Source organism: Heterocephalus glaber, unplaced genomic scaffold (genome assembly GCF_053883595.1).
Source record: "Heterocephalus glaber isolate CG9 unplaced genomic scaffold, H.glaber_assembly_v1.0 deba00001481, whole genome shotgun sequence".
Taxonomy (NCBI): Eukaryota; Metazoa; Chordata; class Mammalia; order Rodentia; family Bathyergidae; genus Heterocephalus; species Heterocephalus glaber.
This window is the reverse complement of record NW_028258317.1, coordinates 60,529,093-60,542,465: the sequence shown is the minus strand read 5'-3', so window position 1 is coordinate 60,542,465 and position 13,373 is coordinate 60,529,093. Positions and strand designations below refer to the sequence as shown.

Here is a 13,373-nt window from a genome sequence, read left to right as displayed (position 1 = left end):
TTGGTACCAGGGATCGAACTCGTGTCCCTGCGCTTGCACAGCAGGCGGCAAAACCACTGAGCTAAATCCCCAGCCCGTTAAATTTAAATTTTGAGAAAAAATATGTTTCTTCCCAAAGTACCCTCAAACCTTAGTGTTTGTTGAAAAGTAGTAATATTCTGTAATGTTTTTCAAAATTTATTTATACCCACAGCTCAAGTTAACAATAGAAATACATATGTATTGAATAGTATTAATTTGATATATTATACAATGAAAGACAATTATTTTACCTGGTAAGGTTCATAAAAAAATGCCTCTACACCTTCTGAAAATTCTCTAATTAAGCCAAAGGGATTCCCCAAAACATCGAGACCAAGAATGAGTACATACATCTGCTTAATGGCCTAAAAATGAAATATGAACATTAATCAATTTAGATAATTAGACCTATTATTCTTATAGATTATTTAGTACACACATCTAGTTTTCTCAGGCTAACATCTTTACTATCAATTTCAATATTAAACCCATATCACCTTATTCATCACCATTTTTAGTTTAAAGTGCAATCTGGTATTACAGTAAGAGATTCTGTGACATTACATTTATATAAAAATATTGAAAAGGCTTTCACTTGCACAATTATTTATGACAGTTGTTACTACCACTGCCATTTTATAGATTGGGTTAAATGATGTTCAGGGTCACACAGTAGGTATATGGCAAAAGTGGGATCAATCTCAAGTCATGCTCAGCTATTTGTCCATTAGACCACAACTAACTCAGATGCTAAGTTGTATCATAAAATATTAATAAATGGATTTTTAAAAATAAGTGTGGTGAATTAGTTAATAAAGATTTATTTCAAATCCACACTGACCCAGAAAAAATTTCTGACAGTGACAAAAAATACAAGGACAAAATAAAGTTTTGGTTGGGCTCAAGTTTGTTTCTGTAATTCTGAGAAAAAAATTCATGCTTTAGTATTTCGAAGATGGCTATTTGCTTCTATGAAAAATCTATATTGTACATGCATGAACAGACACATAAAGCTTTTTTTTTTTTTTTGGTACCGGGGATTGAACTTGGGTCCTTGTGCTTGCACAGCAGGTGGCGAAACCACTGAGCTAAATCCCCCGCCCACATAAAGCTTTACTAGTCTATGTTATTTTATCCCTTTGTAAAATAATCTCAGACAAACCTGTTTTGAATAGTGTTTTATTACTTCAGACTGTAGTTGAGATGTCGTATGAAACTGATAGTTGAGTTCAAAAAAGGCAAGCCTGAAAATATATAAATATATAAATATATATATATATATGTGGAGAGATCATGAAATCAAGAAAGAGATTAAGCATTGAGGAATGATTTGCTTTTTAAGTTTTTCTCCAAATCTTTCCTTCTAGTAGTTTTCTGTGTACACCTCTGTACATTCTAGTCAAAGTAAGCTCTTGAGTCTAATAAAATTCACGGATCTTACATTCTGAAATGTCATCAACATCCACAAATTTTCATATACCTAAGGGATTCAGAGACCCTTGGGAGTCCATTCATGGACCATTAGAACTATTTCCCAATTCTGTGGCTCATACAGAAAATGTTCAGCATACTGAAGTAAAAAGAGACTGCTTAAGAATGGCCAAGGTTAAGACAGGCATGGTGGTTCGTGCTTGTTACTCAAGCACTCTGGTAGGCTGAGACAAACAGATCAAAGTTTAAGCCCAGCCTGAGCAACTTAATAGCAACAACAACAATAGCAACAATAGCAACAACAACAACAACAACAAGGATTGTGGATGTAGCTCACTGCAATGGTCCTGGGTTTAAACCCCAGAAACACATATATACACACACAGACCAAAAAAAAAAATTAATAAATAAAATAAATAAATAAATAAAATAAAAAGGCCAAGCTTTAACTGCTGCAAGTCCTGCCTACGGGGTGACAGCTGAGGAATCAAATCAGCCTACTTTTATAAACCTATTCACAGCATGTACCTGGATCCAATAATTGGGAAGCTCTATACTTTTTATTGCTGAGTATGAGAGTAGTAAGTTTAGATATCTCATCCTATTCTATTGACATGAAACATACATTCTTTTCACTGTTACATAACTTTATTTAGGTTCAGAGTTAGCTCACAGAGTACTTATTAATTTTCCTACTGTTTTTAATAACTAGGTAGAAAGTCTTTCTAAAAAAGATCATACTTTTCTAAAGTCTTCATCCAGACTACTTGAGTTTCTGGTCAGATATTTGATTAGCTTCCATTATGACTCACATTCAAATATAAATTCTTGACTATGTTTAAACTGATCTCTTTAAATTTCCCAATCAATGCCTTTATTTTGTTCCAATCACACTTTCTTTGAAAAGCTTTGCTCTTATGGGCTTTAAAGCTACATCTTTCAAGCACTATATATCTTTAGGCATACCCTAGGCCAGGTTTTCTAAAAGTATATAAAACTACATAGCCTTTATCTTTTTTTCTTAAGGAAATTATTTAATAATTATTCTGTAGTTTGGGCAAATAAAGTTCTGATGTTATGTTGACTGTATTCCATTTAAAGGAAAAAGCCAAATTTTGCTATCATTTGCAATATACTTTACATACTTTCTCATGTAAAAATTTTTTTGGTAAGTATAAAGGGATTGTTCATCAGTTTACAGATCTGAGTGTTTAAACATACTTAAAAACTACATCTTGTACATCTGTAAGGGTGGCACCAATACTCTTCAGCAAAAGATTTAAAGAATGAAATGGAATCAGTCCTCCATGTTGTTCTGATTCTTTAGCTTCTTCTCTACCCGAACTCAGTGAAACACTTAGATGCAACTAAAGAGATAAAGGGATAAATATTTTAAAGTACTTTTTCATACTGACAATTTTAACTTAAAAAAAAAGTGTCATTTTAAATTCACACCATAACGATTTCAAAGTTAACTGGATTATGTCAAAGTTACTAAGTGGAAAGTTAAAAACAAGTTTAAATTCAACATAGCTTTACTTAAATTTTTAATTTAGCAACATGATTATATTTAGTTCAATTCTACTTTTTGATAAATAGGAAAACATTCACTTTTATACATTTGTTAATAATAATATCAACCTAGTAGGTTAAGCTGCTGAAAATAAACATCACCAAAAGTACACATTTCAAATATTAGAATTAAATTAGTATGAAGTCTGTTAAAAAGCACTTTTGCATCATATTGCATACTTATCCCATATATATGATTATGTGATAATTTCCTTCTAGTATTATCAGTAGCTTATAGAAATTGTTTTAAAAATAGATTTAATTTTATTCAATGTGATTCCTAAATCAAATACATTTTATAACTTAAAACTAGTACACAGGATATAGAACATTTTGAAACTTGTTACCAAAATAGTTTTAACACAAAATTAAGGTGAAATAATGTTGGTTAAAGATATAAATATACATAAAAGAATTTAATTTAAAAAAAGATATAAATACACAAACATATGTTGTAGGTGATTGCTATTATTTCCGCATGGTGAAAACTTGTTCAAAAAGTTTTAAAAATATCATTCATTACTTATTTATATTTATAACTTTAAAGCTCCAAGATTTCTACCCTATTAAGAACATAATTGAATTTTTAATTCCACTGAGATCAAATTAATTTACTATTACTTAGATTATCAGAGATAAAAATGAGTTATTTTTTCCCTACCTTGATAGGAGATATATGAAAATATTCATAGAGACTGACTTGCGATTGATCTACTAGTGAAACTGTTTCATATTCTTCAAAAGCTTCTATATCTTTATGAAAAAGTCTAGCCTACAAAAGGAACATAAAATATTAAAATTTGAAAAGTTATGTTTGCATGACATATTTAAGCCAATAGGTCACTCCTTGCAGAAAACTTCTCTATAATATCCAGACTCAACACTGTTCATGACTGAAAGTTACTGAATCATAAGAAAAACTAACATTTTTATTGTTAGAAAAGTTTTGCCTGCCACACACGAACTGAAATGCATGTATTCTATGCTTCCATTCAAATCATTAAAAGACATCAAGCTTTTCTTCAGGTGGCTGTGGCTCTTACTTCAAAAAGCCATTAATCCATTTGATGAACAGATTTGTGGACCTATTTGTTTCTTTAAACATAATCTCATAACCATTTGCAGCAGTTTCTTACTTGCCTCACTGTAGCCTACAGTAACTAATAACATAATATTAAAAAGGAGAAGGGACTGGAAATAATATTGCATGAAGTAATTAGTATTTATTTTCATTCTTGATAATCACTAATTTTTTTTACCCAAACATTCACAGACCTAAATTAGTTCTATGTGTTAAGAAATGGCCCAAGAATTTGAAGATAAATTTACAGAGATTATACAAATCAAAAACAGAGAAACTGGAGTGAAGAAAAATGAACAGAGTCTCAGAGAAACATCTGACACCTTTAAATATATTAAAAGAGACAATATGGGAGAACCAGGAAAAAAGAAAGAAATAGAAAAAGTACTTGAATAATACTTCAAATATTGACTGAAAGATCTCAAAATTATTGAAAATATAACCTGTATGATCAGAAAGCCCAGTGAACTAACTCCAAGTACAATAATGCAAACAGATTCACAATCGTGTTAGTAAAAATGTGAAAGTTAAAGAGAAAAACCTTAAAAACACAGTGAACATAAAAAGAATTCATTATATACAAGTCCAGTAACATTAATGTTGATTTTCTCACAGAAATGAGAAGGGAAGATGGCAATAGATAAGATATCCAAATGCTAAAAACCTTTCTGACATACAGCATAGTTATATCTCAAAATGAAGATAACATAAAAACATTTCCAGATAAATAAAATCTTAGAATTTGTTCCTAGCATATCTGCCTTACAAAAAATATCAGTGGAAAAATTTCAGGCTAAAAGCAAGTGACCCCAAAGTTTAAACCCAAATTAAAAAAACAAAATGCACCAGAAAAAGTAATTATATAAGACAATATAAATGCGTATTTCTCCTTTCTTTCCTTAACTGATTTAGAAAAACAACTAAATAATATGCCTTAAGACTTGAATAAAAATATAAAGCAAATAAACCTAAGTGACATCTATAGAGCACTCAACCCAAGAGCAGAATAAACATTCTTTGGAAGTGCTTGAAGACTACTTTCCAGGACAGATCATATATTACATAGACATAAAATGTACTGTTGGGTTGGTAATATATAGAAATGTAATACAGAAAAACAAAAATTGTATATGAGAAGCAATGGTACACTGGGAAATGAATAAATGGTAAAAAAATAACAATTTATTGTTGGGTTTGTAACGTAACAGATGCAGTATGCATAAGAATGATACCACTAAAAGAGGGAAAATGGTAGAAAGCCACACAGGAGTTACATTTCTATATCTCATTGGAATTAAGCTTGTATAAATCAGAAAAATAGATGCTTTAAGTCCTGGAGCAATCTAACTAAAATCTAATTAAAAATGTTAATAAAAAAACTCAAAAAAATACGGTAAAGACATCACAAAGGAAATTTTTAAGTGTTTCCCAATGTTATGGCTTCTGTCTAGATGTGCCCTCAAACCCTAAGGTGGTCACAGATAGGGCTTTCCAGAGGTGGCTGAGTCTAGGGTGTGTGAATGTGGATTAAGGATATGTTAGTTGGATTAAAGGGAATTAAAACTCCTAAAGAATGTAGAAAACAGTAGAGTTAACACATTCAGTAAAGTTATAAAGAAGAAGATCAATACACAATCAACTGCATTTCTATGTAAACTAGCAACTCAAAAATGAAATTAAGCAAACAAATTTCATGCCTAACACTATAAAAAGAAGAAAATAGTGCTGGGTGAGGTGGCTCACATCTGGAATCCCAGGACTCTGGGAGGCTGAGACAGGAGTATTGCAAATTTGAGCCCAGCCTAAGTAACTTAGTACATTCCTGTCTCAAAATAAGAAGGGCTAGAGATGTGCCTCAAGGTGAAGGCCCTGGGCCCAATCCCCAGTACCACAAACAAACAAACAAACACCACCACCACCATGACCATCTAAAATAACTTAGAAATTAATTTAACAAAAGAAATGTAAAACCTATACTCTGAAAACTAGCATATCCTTTAAAAAAAAATTAAAGACCTACATGAAAGGAACAAATCTCATGTTCAAGGATCAGAATACTTAATACTATTTTTTTACTTTGTTTTATTTTGAGATAGGGTCTTCCTTGTAGGCCAAGAGGCCAGCCATAAAGTAACTATATAGTAACTCAAGATCCTTTCTTGCCTCAGCTTCTTGAGCATTGTATTGATTCCTAGATTCAAAGCAATCTCTATCTGAAAACCACCTGAATTCTCTGAAGAATATGACTTCAAAAATACGAATTTGCCAGGACTCAATATGGATAAAACAATCTTGAAAAAGAACAAACTAGGAGGGTTCATACTTCCTCATTTCAAAAGTTACTAAAAATTAATTATAAGACAATGTGGTACTGGGACAAGGAGGCTCACACACAGTGGAATAAGAATCTCTCCAGATAACTTGTCAAAACTATTCAATAGGGGAATTAATAGACTTTCCAAGAAATGGTACTAAGGACTTGGGATGGGAGACTAGTGACAAACACCACTCCTAAGTTGCTCTAGGCTGTTGGTCTGAATTAATAGGTATACAGCTCCATGAGGAGGAGAGGAGAGACATAAGAAATAGCTAGATTCCAACTTGAGTGAGAAAGTAAACAGATGAACCCCAGAAACATTGGTATTTAGAAAGGTAAGTAAAGTAACAGAAGTAAGGCTTACTGGCATTGAACAAACAGCTGTTCCACTGGAAGTTCCCTTCCCATGGGTAGTAAGAGAAAAACTACAGCATACTCTTTTAAGTGCTGACTTTGATTATGGACAGAGAAATTCAGCCAGGGCAGACATGACACCCAACTTTAGCCAAGTATAATCAGTGATGGGAGTCATAATTCCCAGCACTTCCCTGTGGACCTAAACAGGGTTGGGTCAGGGAGCCATTTTAGAAGCTCCTGTCTCTGCCTTAGAAGCAGCAACAGATGACTTTAGATAGAAATGGGGTCAGAAGCCATCTTCATTAATGTCCTCTGCCTCAACACATGGTGTGGGAGAGCAGAAAAGTCATAAAATGAACTTTTATATGTCCAGGATATAATAGCTACTTCTCTCCAAGGAGGCAGTGAACACCTTCCCTAATCGCTAACTTGTGTCCAGGACAATTCTGACTGATACAAAAAACTAAAACCATGGAACTGGGGCAAAACACCCTACCATTTGGTTTGTGGAAGACTACAGACTCCTGGCTGGGAAAGTCTCAGCAGGATGGCTGGATGGCAGGAAATCCAGCTGGCAGCAGGCATACTAGGATTAGGCCAGGCAGAGGGGAATGGCAAAAAAAAAAAAAAAAAAAAAAAGCAGGAAGCAAACAGAACAGTGATTTGAACACTGTGACAAAATGGAGTTCAGTATGTGAGTTTTTTGTAGTGGGAGGGGTCTGAGTCTGGGATCACTGCTGCAGAGACCAGGGAAAGGCTGACTGCCTGTAGCTTTTCATCCCAGTGCAGACCCTGCACTTCCGCTCACCTCTGCTCTCTCAGACACTCAAAGAAAACACGAGAGTGCACAGATACTGGCTAGCCACATGTCCAAGAACATGCCCTGGTTTCTTCTGGAACTTCGGACCACAATCTGGACCTGCCTAACAGCTACACAAGTAAGAGATCTAATGGACAATCCAAATTTTTTTGGCACCCTCCTTCTCACAAAAAAACAGAGAGACACCAAGTGTGATACAGTCCTGCCACTGATAAACCTGCTCAAGTACACATCTATAACTGTGGAGGGGTAGAGCTCAGCCTCCAAACTGCCCTAAACAGTTTCTCCTACCTGGACAGAGGCTGAGAAGGCAAATGCTGGAGTAAAAAAGATTTTCACATCCCTCCTTTCGTCAGGTGGCATCCAACAATATAATCCCAGGAAAAATAGCTGAGTAACTGTTTCCAGTATAAATACTCCCACAAGGAGGAATACTGGACCTGGTTTTGTGTGTGTACATACGTGCATATGTACATATGCAAGTGTGTATGAGCATTAGTTACTGCTTTTGCTTTTATAATGTCTTACCTTGTTTTGTTTTGTTCTCCCACCAAGGTTTGATTCAAAGGGATTGCTAACTGTGCTTCTGCTAATTCATTAATTGTATTCACTCAGTTTCCATTTATATTCCTTTTCCTTCTATTACACCCTCTCAAAGTCTCTTCTCTCTTTCTTTTCTTGTATATAAATATTATTAATAGAGCCTACTTTTCATTTTTATTTTTGTTTTAGTCTTTTTTTCCCTCCAGCATATCCTATATTATTTCTTTTTCTTTTCCTGGGTTAGTGAAATAGTAAAGAACTTTTTAAATAAGTTAAATTATAATGTTGATATACTTCTTTAAATGGTGAATTACTGGTACTTACTTCTCCTCAAAAAAATTGTGCTAGGGCCAGGGATTTAGCTCAGTGGTTTCGCCGCCTGTTGTGCAAGTGCAAGGACCGGAGTTTAATCACCGGTACCAAAAAAAAAAAAATTGTGCTAGAAATTGAACCTGTATTTTGGATTGGGCAAGTGGATGCGTTCAAACCAAAATATAGCCTCAGCCTGGGGTATATCACAAAGAGAAAGCCACTTACTAAAAAGATCTGCAGACCACAGTGGGGATATCCATCCCAACTGATCTGCAACATGTCTTAACACAAAAACACAACAATCATGAGAAATCAGGGAAACAAGATGCATCCAAAATTCTTAACTCCCCCAGACTGATCCCACAATATTTAAGTAGATAAAACCCCAAAGAATGTAAGAAGCTATTTAAAACTATGATATTTAAAACTATGATATTTAAAAACTATATTTAAAACTATGAATGAGATAAAAGAAGACACAAATAAGCAGCTAAATGAATCAATTATTAAAATGATCAATGAGCTCAAAGATACAATTCAATGAATTAAGGAAAACAATGCCAGATATTTAAGACCATTTCAGTAAAACAAATAAAGAGATCAAGGTTTTGAAAAAGAACCAAACAGAAATCCTGGAGATGAAGTCCTTAATTTGTCAAAGAAAAAATTCAACTGAAAGTTTCAGGGCTTGAAGACAAGGTAGTATTAGAATATTCAGACAATTAAAAAAAAGGAATCAACAAAAAGATTACCAAAGAGCTCTTGAACAATTCCAAAGAAACAAATTTAAGATTCATTAGCCTAAATGAGGGTGAGGAAGTATAGGCTTATGGTACAGAAAACCTATTCATTGAAGTTATAGCAGAAAATTTCCCAAACCCGGAGAATGAGGTGGATATCTAGTTACCAGAGGCATTTAGAACCTCAAACAGACATGACCAGAAAAGAACCCCTCCACAACAGTACAAACTACTAAAAATTCAGAACAAAGAAGGAATCCTAAAAGCTATTAGAGGTCACTGTGTTTGCTCTTGGATGGTGGCCCACCCTCACACTGTAGGGTATACTTCTTTTCCTACTTTTATGTGGCCCAAATTGCTCTGCAGAGCCTGTTTCATTTCCTACCTTTAATAAAACTTTGCTACTGTTAAAAAAAAAAAAAGCTGTTAGAGATAATATCAAATCACTTACAAGGGCAAGCCCATCAGAGTAACAGAAGAGTTCTCAGAAACTCAAAAGGCTAGGAGGGCTTGGAACGTTGTATTTCAAGCCCTGAAAGAAAATAACTGCCAACCAACTATTACTCCACCTTGCAAGGTTATTCTCTAAATCAAAGGAGAAATCAAAACCTTCCAAGATAAGTACAAAGTTGAGAAACTGATGACCACTAAGCCAGTACTGCATAAAATGACAACCATGAGACCAAGAGAATGAATATATATCTGGGAATGTGAATCACGAATGAATCAAACACTAGAAAGACAAAAATATGGCAGGAATTAGTACATACCTTTCAATAACAGCACTTAACATAAATGGTCTTAATTTACCAATTAAAGACAGACAGACTGGGAAACTGGATTAAAAAACAAGACCCATCTATATTGCCTGTGCGAAACACACCTCATCTTCAAAGACATACTGGCTGAAAGTCAAAGAATGGAAAAATGATAATCCAAATAGCAGTAGCTATACTTATATCACACAAAGTAAACTTCAAACTAAAATTGTCAGAAGAAGAAAAGAATGCCATTATTAATAAAGAGAACAATTTACTGAAGAGAAATAACATTTGTAAATATTTATGCCCAGAATATTATCACACACTCAATTTCATAAATAAACACTACTTAACATAAAGGGATCACACAGTCTCCAATACAATCATAGTGGGTGACTTCAAAACCAGTCTCTGATATGTCAGCCAGACCAAAAAACAAAAACAAAAACAAAAAACCCCCAAAACAAAAAACAAAACAAAAATCAGAGTTAAATCTATACCAAATGGACTCAACAGACATGTATAAAGTGTTCCATTCAATAATAAAACATACACTCTTTTAAAAAGCCAATGGAACTTTCTCCAAAATAGACCATATTTAACCCATCAAGCAAGTGCTAATAAATACAATAAAAATGAAACAATCTCATTCATTCTATCAGATCAATGGAATTAAGCTAAACATCAACAGAAGAAATTACAGAAACCCCAATCAAGCAGAAGGAAGGAAATAATAAAGATGAGTAGAAGTTAAAGAAATAGAGCCTACAAGAATATATGGGATCAATGAATCAAATAGTTTGTTCTTTGAAGAGATAAACAAGATTGATAAACCTTAGCCAAAGGTACCAAAAGAGAGAAGATCCAAATTAATAAAATTAAAGATGAAAAGGGTGAATTAGACACCAATGAAATCCAGAGGATTATTGGAAACCATTTTTTAAAGTTATATTCCAATAAATTAGAGAATCTAGAAGAAACAGATAAATTCCTAGACATATATAATCTACCACAATTTAACCAAGACATAAAAACTTTAAATAGATAAGTAACAATGAGACTGAAGCAGTACCAAAAACTCTCCCAACTAAGAAAAGCCTAGTATCCAATAAATTTACTGCTGATTTTTACCAGAATTTTAAAGAGGAAGAACAAAAATGCTCTCCAAACATTTTTATAAAATTTAGAAATGTTAGGAATGCTTCCAAATTCATTCTACAAAGTCAGCATTTCCTCAATACCACATCCAACAACAACAACAAAAAGACCAATATCCTTGACAAACAGAGATGCAAAAATCCTCTGTAAGATTCTTGTAAACAGATTTGCCAATCAAGCTCTTATTACAGCATTCTAAGGCTTCTCTAGCTTGCTTCTCCAAACTTTTCTCAACTCCTCCCACAAGGCAGTCCCAAAGGATTCTAAACCACAAGGTCAGGTATAGTCACAGCACTGAAATCATTTTCATTTCAATTACAAATAAAATTGGTACCAATTTTCTGTATTAGTCAGCTTTCCTGTTGCTGGGGCAAAATACTTGACACCCACAACTTAAGAAAAGGAAGATGTTTCCAGGGATTCAGTACATGGTCTGCTGATTCTGAGACATAAATATCACGGTGGAAGGGGATGGCTGAGCAATGCTGCTTAGTTAATGGTAGCCAGGAAACAGAGCAGGGGAGCAGTGTCAGAGAGGAAGGGGCAAGGGACTAGATATAATAGCTAAGGTCATGCCTCTGTGACCAATGGGAACACAACCAGGCTTTACTAATCCCCTGGGCAGCTCCCAAGACAATCAAGTTGACACAATTAAGCTTAACCACCACAGAACTGGCACAAAAACAGATGTGTAGACTATTGGAATAGAGCAGAAGGAACAGGCACAAGCCCATGTACCTATAGCAATCTGATATTTGACAAATGGGTGGAAAGCGTACATTGAAGAAAAGACACCCATTTTAACAAATGGTAATGGAAAACCTGGATATTTACGAGCAGAGGATTGAAATTGGATCCCTACCTGTCATCCTATACTAAGTTGAAATCGAAGCCTGAAAACACTGAAAATGTTGGAAGAAATTGCAGGGGAAACACTTGAAGACATAGGCACATGCAAAGACTTTCTGAATAGGACATCAATAGCTCAGCAATTATCATCATCACATGGGACTATATCAAATGGAGAAACTTCTGCCCTGCAAAGCACACAATCAAAAGTAAAGAGACAGCTACAGAAAGGGGGAAAATCTTTGCTAGCTATTCTTCTGATGGAGTATTAATATCTATAATATATAAAGAACCAAAAAAAACCCCACCCTAAAAATCCTAAATAGCCCAATCAATAAATGGGCAAATGAATTAAACAAAGACTTTTCAAAAGAAGTCATCAAAATGGTCAAGAGTCCATGAAAAACTGTTCCACATCTTTAGCTACTGTGGAAATACAAATCAAAACTACACTGAGATTCCACTATCATCAAGGATACAAGAAACAGTGAATGCTGGCGAGGAAGTGGGAGGAAAAGCAACCCAGGAAAACAAAAGAAAGTGATGTGAACACAAGTGATTATCTTCTTTCAGTCCTGACCCTCAACTTTTCTTCCTATTTGCTAATAAGCAAGGGCTTACTTCCATTTTCCATCCTCTAAAAAATATGATTTCTACACATTTACTTACCACAATAAAATAAAAGATTTAAAATTTACATTTTTAAAGTGAAACAAAGCCATTTTACAATCTAAGCATTTATAATACTTTTTTTCTGTAGTCCTTCTGTTCCCTCAGTCTTTCCCATCAAATGGTATCATTCTAAGTCTTACCTCTGTTTTTTCGGTCACTTCATTTTCTGTCATAAGGTCTGCTAAAGCATAGACAAATCCAAGATCTAACCTGAGATCCATTTCTTGAATCAATACTTTGAAATACCTATGTTATAAAGTAGAAAACAATAAAAAATCATTAACTGCACTAAGAAAGTTATATGAGAAAAAAGTATTTGTATATATTATAACTTTGAATCTTAGGATTCTTAGATAAAGAAATAAAAAACACATCATGACACCATTGTTTATAAATAAACAACCTCTACATAGAAAAATGGCCATAGAGAAATGGATAAGTAAGCTATGGTATACAATAATACACCAGCACATTATATATCAGTGGTAATGAATAAATCATAGCTACATACAACAAAATCAATACATTTTTAGTATAAATTTTAATTTAAAAAGCACGTTACTGGAGTTTATAGTTTGATACAATTTTTAGAAAATCAGAAAAAAATGAAAACTATAAAGCACTGAGGTACACATACACAATACAAGTGTATTTTGAAAAGCAAGGAAATACAGACAGTTCGTCTCAGTGATAAGGGAAGAGGAATGAGATGGGCAGCATCATACAGATGGCATTTCCA

The 13,373-nt window shown here is 33.9% G+C and overlaps 1 protein-coding gene across 6 annotated transcripts in view; it reads right to left on the bottom strand.

Moving 5' to 3' along the window:
* The window catches only part of Vps13a (vacuolar protein sorting 13 homolog A), a 252,336-nt gene that overhangs the window by 38,475 nt on the left and 200,488 nt on the right, over positions 1-13,373 (bottom strand). For all 6 annotated transcript variants that reach the window (XM_087183513.1, XM_004862535.4, XM_087183514.1 and 3 more), the window contains exons 59-63: positions 12,775-12,880; positions 3,686-3,796; positions 2,674-2,819; positions 1,184-1,265; positions 273-386 (exon numbers count right to left, since the gene is read on the bottom strand). In XM_087183513.1, the coding sequence (XP_087039639.1) occupies positions 273-386; positions 1,184-1,265; positions 2,674-2,819; positions 3,686-3,796; positions 12,775-12,880 (559 nt within the window). The remainder of the gene's footprint in view (positions 1-272; positions 387-1,183; positions 1,266-2,673; positions 2,820-3,685; positions 3,797-12,774; positions 12,881-13,373) is intronic.